Genomic DNA, 11706 nt, shown 5'->3' on the forward strand with positions numbered 1-11706 from the left:
GAGACGAGCCCACAGCACGGCTAAACCCTGTCTAGTGGAGACGAGGCCACAGCACGGCTAAACCCTGGCTAGTGGAGACAAGGCCACAGCACGGCTAAACCCTGGCTAGTGGAGACGAGGCCACAGCTAAACCCTGGCTAGTGGAGACGAGGTATTCCCACTGACTTCTGCTACTGACTGACTTATGCATATTCTTCGCCATACAAGCGCGACCCTAATTCTCATATCTGTACATTTACTGCATAATAATAAATACCCTCAATGATATTTCTTTGTCCCGTGCCGTGTTATTATGAGTGTCTGCCATATTTAGATGTACTGTCTGGCCAGTAGTACTAAGTACATAACTAGCAGTGGTTTAATCTATCACAATCTTTAATACAGTCAGGGTTTTGTAACCCCTCAGTTACAAATGATGTAGTATAAGGAGGTAGCTTACCAATAAGGGCCTTACAAATTAAATACCAGTGTTTGTTACGCCTCTCCGTCAGAGAGAAATCATGACAGAAAGGTTCACTGGAGCACACAGGCAGTGCAGGCCTTAACCCTTTCACTACCACACTACAGAACGTTAACCCGGTTAACCGTCTGTAGTGTGATAGTAAAGGGTTAACCTTCTGTAGTGTGGTAGTGAAAGGGTTAACCATTTATCGTGGGGCAGTGAAAGGGTTAACCTTCTGTAGTGTGGTAGTGAAAGGGTTAAACCGTTTGGTAGTGCGGCAGTGAAAGGGTTAAGGCTATTCCTGGCACGTAACTAAATACAGACTCGAGTCCCAGAGCTGTATGATGTATTGTATTAATTAGAACCTCCTTGACTCTGATGAAGACGCAGAGGGAGGCATCGGAACGGCTGCTCTGTATAATATTATGCTCCACCAGCATTAAAGGCTTTTAATGAATATTGTCTGCGTTGCTCCAGTTAATCGTTCCCTTGTTTTGAAGCCGCTTGACATCTGCATTAACCCTTTCACTGCCGCACGACAGAAGGTTAGCCCTTTACTAGCTAATGATGCTAATGATGGAGCATCGCCGTCGGTTGTGTGATAGTAAAGGGCTAACCCTCTGTATTGTCACCGTGAAAGGGTTAACCGGCTGTCGTGTGGCAGTGAAAGGGTTAGCCCTTTACTAACCGTCAGACACCGATGAGCACGGATCTGTTTAGTTGTTGTTGTTTTTGTTATTGTTGTTGTTGTAGTTGTTGTTGTTGTTGTTGGTGTTGTTGTCTTCCTGTAGCCGCGGCATGTGGTCAGTAGGGTTGGGCAGCGTTCACACTTTGAACCGATACCGGTACCAGTACCAGTACCAGGTCCTGGAATTCGGTATCGGTGCCTTGCTTGTTGTCGGTACCTTGTTTCGGTACATAACTCTCTCTGTGTAATAACATAATACACAATAACTCAATGGCAACAAAAGTCCAAACTTCTCATTTTCAACATTTATTTAGAACATGTTGTTATTGGATACGAGACACACACAGAAGGTAGGATTACAGTCACGTACCTGAGAGACACACACACACACGTATGAGACATACACACATACTTACGTGAGACACGTACCCACATACACACATATCTGAGACACACATTCATACATGTCCTCACGCACACCTACATATATCTGAGAAGCATCCTCTCACGTGCACTATGGAGAAAGATGGCAGAAGATGCAGCACATACCTGCTCGCAGGTAGATCGGTCTACATGTAACGTATGTGCATCAGGGATATATATATATATGCACAATGTATAGTAATGTTTTTTTTTTTTTGTAAGTGCTTTTTAAATTTCCATATCAGTTGTTAATGTGTTTGCACGAGTCTTTTGTATGTTTTGTATGATGTTACGAAAAAGAAAAAGACAAATCTTGGATGTTGCATATTATGCTGTGGAAAGATGTTTTGTGAATATTGGAAAGATTTGTGCAAAAATATCAAAAAGAAAGAAAAAAAAAAGAACATGTTGTTATTTATTGTTGTAACAACACATTTTTTTTAACATTGTTGTACACAAAATAAATCACATGATCCTGCGTAATGTTTTCAGATATCAACCCTTTCACTGCCACCACTAAAGAGTTGGGTGCCCGACCCCGCTGGTAGTCTCTCCACCACTAAAGAGTTGGGTGCCCGACCCCTGCTGGTAGTGTCTCCACCACTAAAGAGTTGGGTGCCCGACCCTGCTGGTAGTCGTCTCCACCACTAAAGAGTTGGGTGCCCGACCCCTACTGGTAGTGTCTCCACCACTAAAGAGTTGGGTGCCCGACCCCGCTGGTAGTCGTCTCCACCACTAAAGAGTTGGGTGCCCGACCCTGCTGGTAGTGTCTCTCCACCACTAAAGAGTTGGGTGCCCGACCCTGCTGGTAGTGTCTCCACCACTAAAGAGTTGGGTGCCCGACCCTGCTGGTAGTCTCTCCACCACTAAAGAGTTGGGTGCCCGACCCCTACTGGTAGTGTCTCCACCACTAAAGAGTTGGGTGCCCGACCCCGCTGGTAGTGTCTCCACCACTAAAGAGTTGGGTGCCCGACCCCGCTGGTAGGTAGTGTCTCCACCACTAAAGAGTTGGGTGCCCGACCCCGCTGGTAGTGTCTCCACCACTAAAGAGTTGGGTGCCCGACCCTGCTGGTAGTGTCTCCACCACTAAAGAGTTGGGTGCCCGACCCCTGCTGGTAGTGTCTCCACCACTAAAGAGTTGGGTGCCCGACCCTGCTGGTAGTGTCTCCACCACTAAAGAGTTGGGTGCCCGACCCCTACTGGTAGTGTCTCCACCACTAAAGAGTTGGGTGCCCGACCCTGCTGGTAGTGTCTCTCCACCACTAAAGAGTTGGGTGCCCGACCCTGCTGGTAGGTAGTGTCTCTCCACCACTAAAGAGTTGGGTGCCCGACCCTGCTGGTAGTGTCTCCACCACTAAAGAGTTGGGTGCCCGACCCCTGCTGGTAGTGTCTCCACCACTAAAGAGTTGGGTGCCCGACCCCGCTGGCAGTGTCTCCACCACTAAAGAGTTGGGTGCCCGACCCCTACTGGTAGTGTCTCCACCACTAAAGAGTTGGGTGCCCGACCCCGCTGGTAGTGTCTCCACCACTAAAGAGTTGGGTGCCCGACCCTGCTGGTAGTGTCTCCACCACTAAAGAGTTGGGTGCCCGACCCTGCTGGTAGTGTCTCCACCACTAAAGAGTTGGGTGCCCGACCCCGCTGGTAGTGTCTCCACCACTAAAGAGTTGGGTGCCCGACCCCTGCTGGTAGTGTCTCCACCACTAAAGAGTTGGGTGCCCGACCCTGCTGGTAGTGTCTCCACCACTAAAGAGTTGGGTGCCTGACCCCGCTGGTAGTGTCTCCACCACTAAAGAGTTGGGTGCCCGACCCTGCTGGTAGTGTCTCCACCACTAAAGAGTTGGGTGCCCGACCCCCTGCTGGTAGTGTCTCCACCACTAAAGAGTTGGGTGCCCGACCCCGCTGGTAGTGTCTCCACCACTAAAGAGTTGGGTGCCCGACCCTGCTGGTAGTGTCTCCACCACTAAAGAGTTGGGTGCCCGACCCCGCTGGTAGTGTCTCCACCACTAAAGAGTTGGGTGCCCGACCCCGCTGGTAGTGTCTCCACCACTAAAGAGTTGGGTGCCCGACCCCTGCTGGTAGTGTCTCCACCACTAAAGAGTTGGGTGCCCGACCCCTGCTGGTAGTGTCTCCACCACTAAAGAGTTGGGTGCCCGACCCCGCTGGTAGTGTCTCCACCACTAAAGAGTTGGGTGCCCGACCCTGCTGGTAGTGTCTCCACCACTAAAGAGTTGGGTGCCCGACCCTGCTGGTAGTGTCTCCACCACTAAAGAGTTGGGTGCCCGACCCTGCTGGTAGTGTCTCCACCACTAAAGAGTTGGGTGCCCGACCCCACTGGTAGTGTCTCTCCACCACTAAAGAGTTGGGTGCCCGACCCCGCTGGTAGTGTCTCCACCACTAAAGAGTTGGGTGCCCGACCCCACTGGTAGTGTCTCCACCACTAAAGAGTTGGGTGCCCGACCCTGCTGGTAGTGTCTCCACCACTAAAGAGTTGGGTGCCCGACCCTGCTGGTAGTGTCTCCACCACTAAAGAGTTGGGTGCCCGACCCCCGCTGGTAGTGTCTCCACCACTAAAGAGTTGGGTGCCCGACCCTGCTGGTAGTGTCTCCACCACTAAAGAGTTGGGTGCCCGACCCCTGCTGGTAGTGTCTCCACCACTAAAGAGTTGGGTGCCCGACCCTGCTGGTAGTGTCTCCACCACTAAAGAGTTGGGTGCCCCACCCTGCTGGTAGTCTCTCCACCACTAAAGAGTTGGGTGCCCGACCCCGCTGGTAGTGTCTCCACCACTAAAGAGTTGGGTGCCCGACCCTGCTGGTAGTGTCTCCACCACTAAAGAGCTGGGTGCCCCACCCTGCTGGTAGTGTCTCCACCACTAAAGAGTTGGGTGCCCGACCCTGCTGGTAGTGTCTCCACCACTAAAGAGTTGGGTGCCCGACCCTGCTGGTAGTGTCTCCACCACTAAAGAGTTGGGTGCCCGACCCTGCTGGTAGTGTCTCCACCACTAAAGAGTTGGGTGCCCGACCCTGCTGGTAGTGTCTCCACCACTAAAGAGTTGGGTGCCCGACCCTGCTGGTAGTGTCTCCACCACTAAAGAGTTGGGTGCCCGACCCTGCTGGTAGTGTCTCCACCACTAAAGAGTTGGGTGCCCGACCCTGCTGGTCTGGTAGTGTCTCCACCACTAAAGAGTTGGGTGCCCGACCCTGCTGGTCTGGTAGTGTCGTCTCCACCGCGTCTGCTGTCCGCTCACATGGCCTGATAATATGGATGATGTTGTTTTGACTGAATTCACTTTGAAGCTAAACTCCGGTGTTTTTTCCTCTCCGTCCTTCAGGGAAAGTGTGGACGGAGGACGACTCGCCGTGCAGGTGGACGACAAGTTCGTGAAGATCAGAAATGTGAAGGTGAGCAGTGTGTGTCTGTCTGTCTGTGAGTCTGTCTGTCTGTGTGTCTGTCTGTCTGTCTGTCTGTCTGTCTGTCTGTCTGTCTGTCTGTCTGTCTGTCTGTCTGTCTGTCTGTCTGTCTGTCTGTCTGTCTGTCTGTCTGTCTCTCTATCTGTCTGTCTGTCTGTCTGTCTGTCTGTCTGTCTGTCTGTCTGTCTGTCTGTCTGTCTGTCTGTGTGTGTCTGTGTGTGTGTGTGTGTGTGTGCGCGTCTGTGTGTGTGTGTGTGCGCGTGTGTGTGTGTACACGATATCGGAAAATTGTTACATTGCATCGATATCTTTTCTTTTGCGATGTGAAAAATAAATGTCAACCAGATATTATTATGCAGCTTCTAACTTCAATAGCTCCATTTGATACAATAATAAAAAAAAATTAAAAAAAAAAAAAATAGCTCCATTTGGTAAAAGAAAATGGTAAATGGTGCATTTATATATCCCTTTTATCCAAATCGCTTTACAATTTGTTCCTCACATTTGACCCGTTCACTCACACGTTCACACACCGACGGCGGAGGCGACCATGCTGCAAGGTGCCGACCTGCGCATCGGGAGCAATTATGGGGTTAAGTGTCTCGCTCAAGGACACATCGACACGCTGCCCGGGAGGAGCGGGAATCGAACCCGGGAACCTCTGGATTACCAGACGACTGCTCCACCTCCTGAGCCGCTGTCGCCCCCATTCGGGAACAATGAGTCGCTCTAGTAACGACTCTGGTGATTCTGGCGGGAAAACCAGGCAGTTGTTTAACCTCTTCCACCCACTCTCTCTCTAGACTGTCTGACATAATTATCGTTTTTTCCCCCCAAACATATTCAAGAGTAAACATCCTAACCATGTCACAACAGCAGTCATAGTGTATATTTTCAGCAATACGTTTGTTTACGTACGTTTTTTATGTCTCGTCATTTTTAGCATGGTGTTATTCACTGTCAAAGATGCAAAGAAAAATCATAATTCATATTCTCCTTTTGTTTCATCACAATTTAAGCAAGCCTAGTAACGGACACAATATACCTGACACTGGGAATACATTCACTGAGGTCCATAGATGTCCCTAGATACCAAGAACATGCTAATTGAACTTGTAGAAGTGGAGCAATATTCCATTTACTTAGGTATGTATTTTAGGCGGATTTTCAGAAAATAGGGCTCCGGGCTTAAGAGGTTAATGACTGGTGATTCTGGAGGGAAACCAGGCAGCTGTTTAACACTCTGGTGATTCTGGAGGGAAACCAGGCAGTTGTTTAACACTCTGGTGATTCTGGAGGGAAACCAGGCAGTTGTTTAACACTCTGGTGATTCTGGAGGGAAACCAGGCAGCTGTTTAACACTCTGGTGATTCTGGAGGGAAACCAGGCAGCTGTTTAACACTCTGGTGATTCTGGAGGGAAACCAGGCAGTTGTTTAACACTCTGGTGATTCTGGAGGGAAACCAGGCAGTTGTTTAACACTCTGGTGATTCTGGAGGGAAACCAGGCAGTTGTTTAACACTCTGGTGATTCTGGAGGGAAACCAGGCAGTTGTTTAACACTCTGGTGATTCTGGAGGGAAACCAGGCAGTTGTTTAACACTCTGGTGATTCTGGAGGGAAACCAGGCAGTTGTTTAACACTCTGGTGATTCTGGAGGGAAACCAGGCAGCTGTTTAACACTCTGGTGATTCTGGAGGGAAACCAGGCAGCTGTTTAACACTCTGGTGATTCTGGAGGGAAACCAGGCAGCTGTTTAACACTCTGGTGATTCTGGAGGGAAACCAGGCAGCTGTTTAACACTCTGGTGATTCTGGACCTGGCATACCGTGCGGCAAAGGGAACCGCTCCCGCCTACCTCCGGTCAATGGTCTCTAACTACACACCCTCAAGACCCCTACGCTCTGCATCTTCTAACTACACACCCTCAAGACCCCTACGCTCTGCATCTTCTGGCCGCCTCAGACCCACTCCTATCCAAGCTCCGGGAGGGTCATCAAGGAGAAGCCGGCTATTCTCAGTCCTTGCCCCACAATGGTGGAATGAACTTCCCACCCAGTTAGGACAGCAGCCGAAACACGTCCAATCTTTCGCCGTCGACTAAAGACGCACTTCTTCCACCATTATCTGAAATGAAAAGGATAATGGATGTCGGTGATATATGGTGTTGAAATGGATGATAGATGGATGGAGAATAGAACAAGCGAATAATTGGTATGTATACAGTACATGGAATATAAACACATGTACATACATACATAGTAGCAATAGTAAAGTATATAAGAACATTTTAAAACAAAAAAGCATAGGAATACTGTTAGGAATACTGAGTGCTGGTATGAAAAACAAGATGATGGCTCCCTATCATAAAATCAAATAAAATGTATTTGCAAAGCCCGAGATCATTATGGGATAGCCCCCATGGGCTGTACAAGTCTTCTTGTACAGGTCGAGAAGAAACATCACAATAGATCAAAAACAAAAAAAACACCATCAAATCCAAATATGCGACACTCCCAGACTTTCCCTGATGAAGATCAGGAACGACTCACTAAAAACCACTAAAAATCATCCCCATCATCCTTCATCAACAAAAACATTGGGTCCTTCACAATGGTTCTATTGCGTATTGAGCATATTGCGATATCGATGCTGAAGTTATATTGTGCAGCCCTAGTGTGTGTGTGTGTGTGTGTGCGTGCGTGTGTGTTTGTGTGTGTGTGTCTGTTAGAGCATACCATATCACAACTGGGCTACAACTAAACTTTTAGTCTTCATATTTGGAAGCCTGGCTGGGTCATGTTCATAAGATGGCCGGTCTTCCGAAGAGAAGAGCCAAACAATTAGCAAGATATTGCTCAGTGTCAGCTATTATTGGCAGCCGCGCAATTTGGAGAAGACGCTGCTATCTGTACCCATGAGCTGTGTGTAGATTGTCAGGTTCATCATCCATGTGTGTTGTGTAATTTTGGTTGCCATTGTCAATTTGGGCACGAATGTATCAGAATAACCCACAATGTCCAAGTGCACTGATAATATTTGTGTCCTTTAAACATTGTCTTTATGTGGACATGAATAAAGATTGGCGTGTGTGTGTGTGTGTGGGGGGGGGGGGGGGGGGGGGCAGAGTGATAGGGGGGGTCATTCAGAGGGTATCTATCTCAGTAACAGGATGTTTACACGTCTGGATCGGCCACTTCCTGTTTGATTCCACTGTTGTTTATCACAGGAGTGTTGAGCCTCCCTCCTCACACGCTCTGGGACACGCACACGGCACACGCTAACAACACGCACACGCAACAACGCACTCTGGGACACGCACACGGCACACGCTAACAACACGCACATGCAACAACACACTCTGGGACACGCACACAGCACACACTAACAACACGCACACACAACAACACACTTTGGGACACTCCCTGTCACACACAGCACATGCTAACAACACACACACACACACACAACAACACATTCTGGCACACGCTAACAACACATACACACAACAACACAACACCACAACATCACACATAACAACAACAACAACACACACACTAACACAAACAACACAACACACACACTAACACAAACAACACAACACACACCAACACACACTCCACAGCATGCACAGTGCACACCAAGACACAAACAACTCACTCTAACAACACACACACCAACACAAACAAACAACACGACACAAACAACACACAACACACCAACACAACACAACACAAACAACACAACCAAAACAACACAACACACAAACACAACAGCAGTGTACTCTCTCAGGACTAGCTACAGCACAGATCATCTAAACCCTTCCTCTTCTACCTGGGAACTCAACGCTCATACTTTCCCCGACCGAGTGTCGACAAACCGGCTTCGTGGGACGATTAGTGTGACGTTAGCGTCTGTGATCGTACCTGCAGCGTGTGTGTGTGTGTGTGTGTGTGTGTGTGTGTGTTTACGTGTGTGTGTGTTTGCGTGTGTGTGTGTGTGTGTGTGTGTGTGTGTGTGTGTGTGCGTGTGTGTGGGCTAAATGTTTACGCTAGAGTCGCCGGTTCAAGGGGCCGCTGTCGGAAAGTTAGTGTTGATGTCCAGCAGGGGGCGCTCTGTCCTCTGGACTTGGCAGTAAGATAGGGACACCTGCGAGTGCCGTCCTTCAGATGAGACGTTAACCCGACTGAATTTGGTTGTTAGGGGAGCCTATCGTAAAGAGTTAGGGGGTTCCCCCGACGTTTCTGGCCAAATTCCAAATCAGGTCTCTGACATCAAGGCCACCTAATCATCCCTCCCCCCTTAATTGGCTGATATCAACCCCTGTCTCCTGAGCCGTTCAGTCATAGTGTAGTGTGCTGTGTGCCTGGTGCCAGTGTATGGTAGTCAGTGTGTAGTGTGATGTGTGCCTGGTGCCAGTGTATGGTAGTCAGTGTGTAGTGTGATGTGTGCCTGGTGCCAGTGTATGGTAGTCAGTGTGTAGTGTGATGTGTGCCTGGTGCCAGTGTATGGTAGTCAGTGTGTAGTGTGCTGTGTGCCTGGTGCCAGTGTATGGTAGTCAGTGTGTAGTGTGATGTGTGCCTGGTGCCAGTGTATGGTAGTCAGTGTGTAGTGTGATGTGTGCCTGGTGCCAGTGTATGGTAGTCAGTGTGTAGTGTGATGTGTGCCTGGTGCCAGTGTATGGTAGTCGGTGTGTAGTGTGATGTGTGCCTGGTGCCAGTGTATGGTAGTCAGTGTGTAGTGTGATGTGTGCCTGGTGCCAGTGTATGGTAGTCAGTGTGTAGTGTGATGTGTGCCTGGTGCCAGTGTATGGTAGTCAGTGTGTAGTGTGATGTGTGCCTGGTGCCAGTGTATGGTAGTCAGTGTGTAGTGTGCTGTGTGCCTGGTGCCAGTGTATGGTAGTCAGTGTGTAGTGTGATGTGTGCCTGGTGCCAGTGTATGGTAGTCAGTGTGTAGTGTGATGTGTGCCTGGTGCCAGTGTATGGTAGTCATTCTGTAGTGTGATGTGTGCCTGGTGCCAGTGTATGGTAGTCAGTGTGTAGTGTGATGTGTGTCTGGTGCCAGTGTATGGTAGTCAGTGTGTAGTGTGATGTGTGTCTGGTGCCAGTGTATGGTAGTCAGTGTGTAGTGTGATGTGTGCCTGGTGCCAGTGTATGGTAGTCAGTGTGTAGTGTGATGTGTGCCTGGTGCCAGTGTATGGTAGTCAGTGTGTAGTGTGATGTGTGCCTGGTGCCAGTGTATGGTAGTCAGTGTGTAGTGTGATGTGTGCCTGGTGCCAGTGTATAGTAGTCAGTGTGTAGTGTGATGTGTGCCTGGTGCCAGTGTATGGTAGTCAGTGTGTAGTGTGATGTGTGCCTGGTGCCAGTGTATGGTAGTCAGTGTGTAGTGTGATGTGTGCCTGGTGCCAGTGTATGGTAGTCAGTGTGTAGTGTGATGTGTGCCTGGTGCCAGTGTATGGTAGTCAGTGTGTAGTGTGATGTGTGCCTGGTGCCAGTGTATGGTAGTCAGTGTGTAGTGTGATGTGTGCCTGGTGCCAGTGTATGGTAGTCAGTGTGTAGTGTGATGTGTGCCTGGTGCCAGTGTATGGTAGTCAGTGTGTAGTGTGATGTGTGCCTGGTGCCAGTGTATGGTAGTCAGTGTGTAGTGTGATGTGTGCCTGGTGCCAGTGTATGGTAGTCAGTGTGTAGTGTGATGTGTGCCTGGTGCCAGTGTATGGTAGTCAGTGTGTGTGTAGTGTGATGTGTTTCTGGTACCAGTGTATTCAGTGTGTAGTGTGATGTGTGCCTGGTGCCAGTGTATGGTAGTCAGTGTGTAGTGTGATGTGTGCCTGGTGCCAGTGTATGGTAGTCAGTGTGTGTGTAGTGTGATGTGTTTCTGGTACCAGTGTATTCAGTGTGTAGTGTGATGTGTGCCTGGTGCAAGTGTATGGTAGTCAGTGTGTAGTGTGATGTGTGTCTGGTGCCAGTGTATGGTAGTCAGTGTGTAGTGTGATGTGTGCCTGGTGCCAGTGTATGGTAGTCAGTGTGTAGTGTGATGTGTGCCTGGTGCCAGTGTATGGTAGTCATTGTGTAGTGTGATGTGTGCCTGGTGCCAGTGTATGGTAGTCAGTGTGTAGTGTGATGTGTGCCTGGTGCCAGTGTATGGTAGTCAGTGTGTAGTGTGATGTGTGCCTGGTGCCAGTGTATGGTAGTCAGTGTGTAGTGTGATGTGTGCCTGGTGCCAGTGTATGGTAGTCATTGTGTAGTGTGATGTGTACCTGGTGCCAGTGTGTGGTAGTCAGTGTGTAGTGTGATGTGTGCCTGGTGCCAGTGTATGGTAGTCAGTGTATAGTGTGATGTGTGCCTGGTGCCAGTGTATGGTAGTCAGTGTGTAGTGTGATGTGTGCCTGGTGCCAGTGTATGGTAGTCAGTGTGTAGTGTGATGTGTGCCGGGTGCCAGTGTGTATGGCAGCCATTGAGCCTGCGTAGCCCAAGGTTGGGTGCTACCAGTGGTGGTGAAGGAGACAATCGACACCATTGTAAAAAGCGCTGTATGAATGCAATATTCAATCATTCATACACCGTCCCTATTCAGACGTGTCTTTGAGTTGATAATGTCTGCGTTGATCCCAGAGGAGTCTCATGTCTCTCATCATCACAACGTACGCTTTACTCAAAACACAAGTCTGTTTTGGCAACAACAACAACAACAACACAAGATGTAAACAAAGCGACAACGCCGGCGTCGAGTTGAAACCTGTGTTTATT

General features: G+C 49.2%; 1 protein-coding gene across 1 annotated transcript in view; it reads left to right on the forward strand.

Moving 5' to 3' along the window:
• The window catches only part of LOC311225119 (stAR-related lipid transfer protein 9-like), a gene marked incomplete at both ends in the record, with an annotated part of 72134 nt that overhangs the window by 9823 nt on the left and 50605 nt on the right, over positions 1-11706 (forward strand). Inside the window, 2 exons of the mRNA XM_084310324.1 lie at positions 4883-4952; positions 11572-11659. Coding sequence (XP_084166450.1) covers positions 4883-4952; positions 11572-11659 — 158 coding nt within the window. The remainder of the gene's footprint in view (positions 1-4882; positions 4953-11571; positions 11660-11706) is intronic.

The sequence above is a fragment of the Notolepis coatsorum genome (assembly GCF_963971535.1).
Source record: "Notolepis coatsorum genome assembly, chromosome: 3".
Classification (NCBI taxonomy): Eukaryota; Metazoa; Chordata; class Actinopteri; order Aulopiformes; family Paralepididae; genus Notolepis; species Notolepis coatsorum.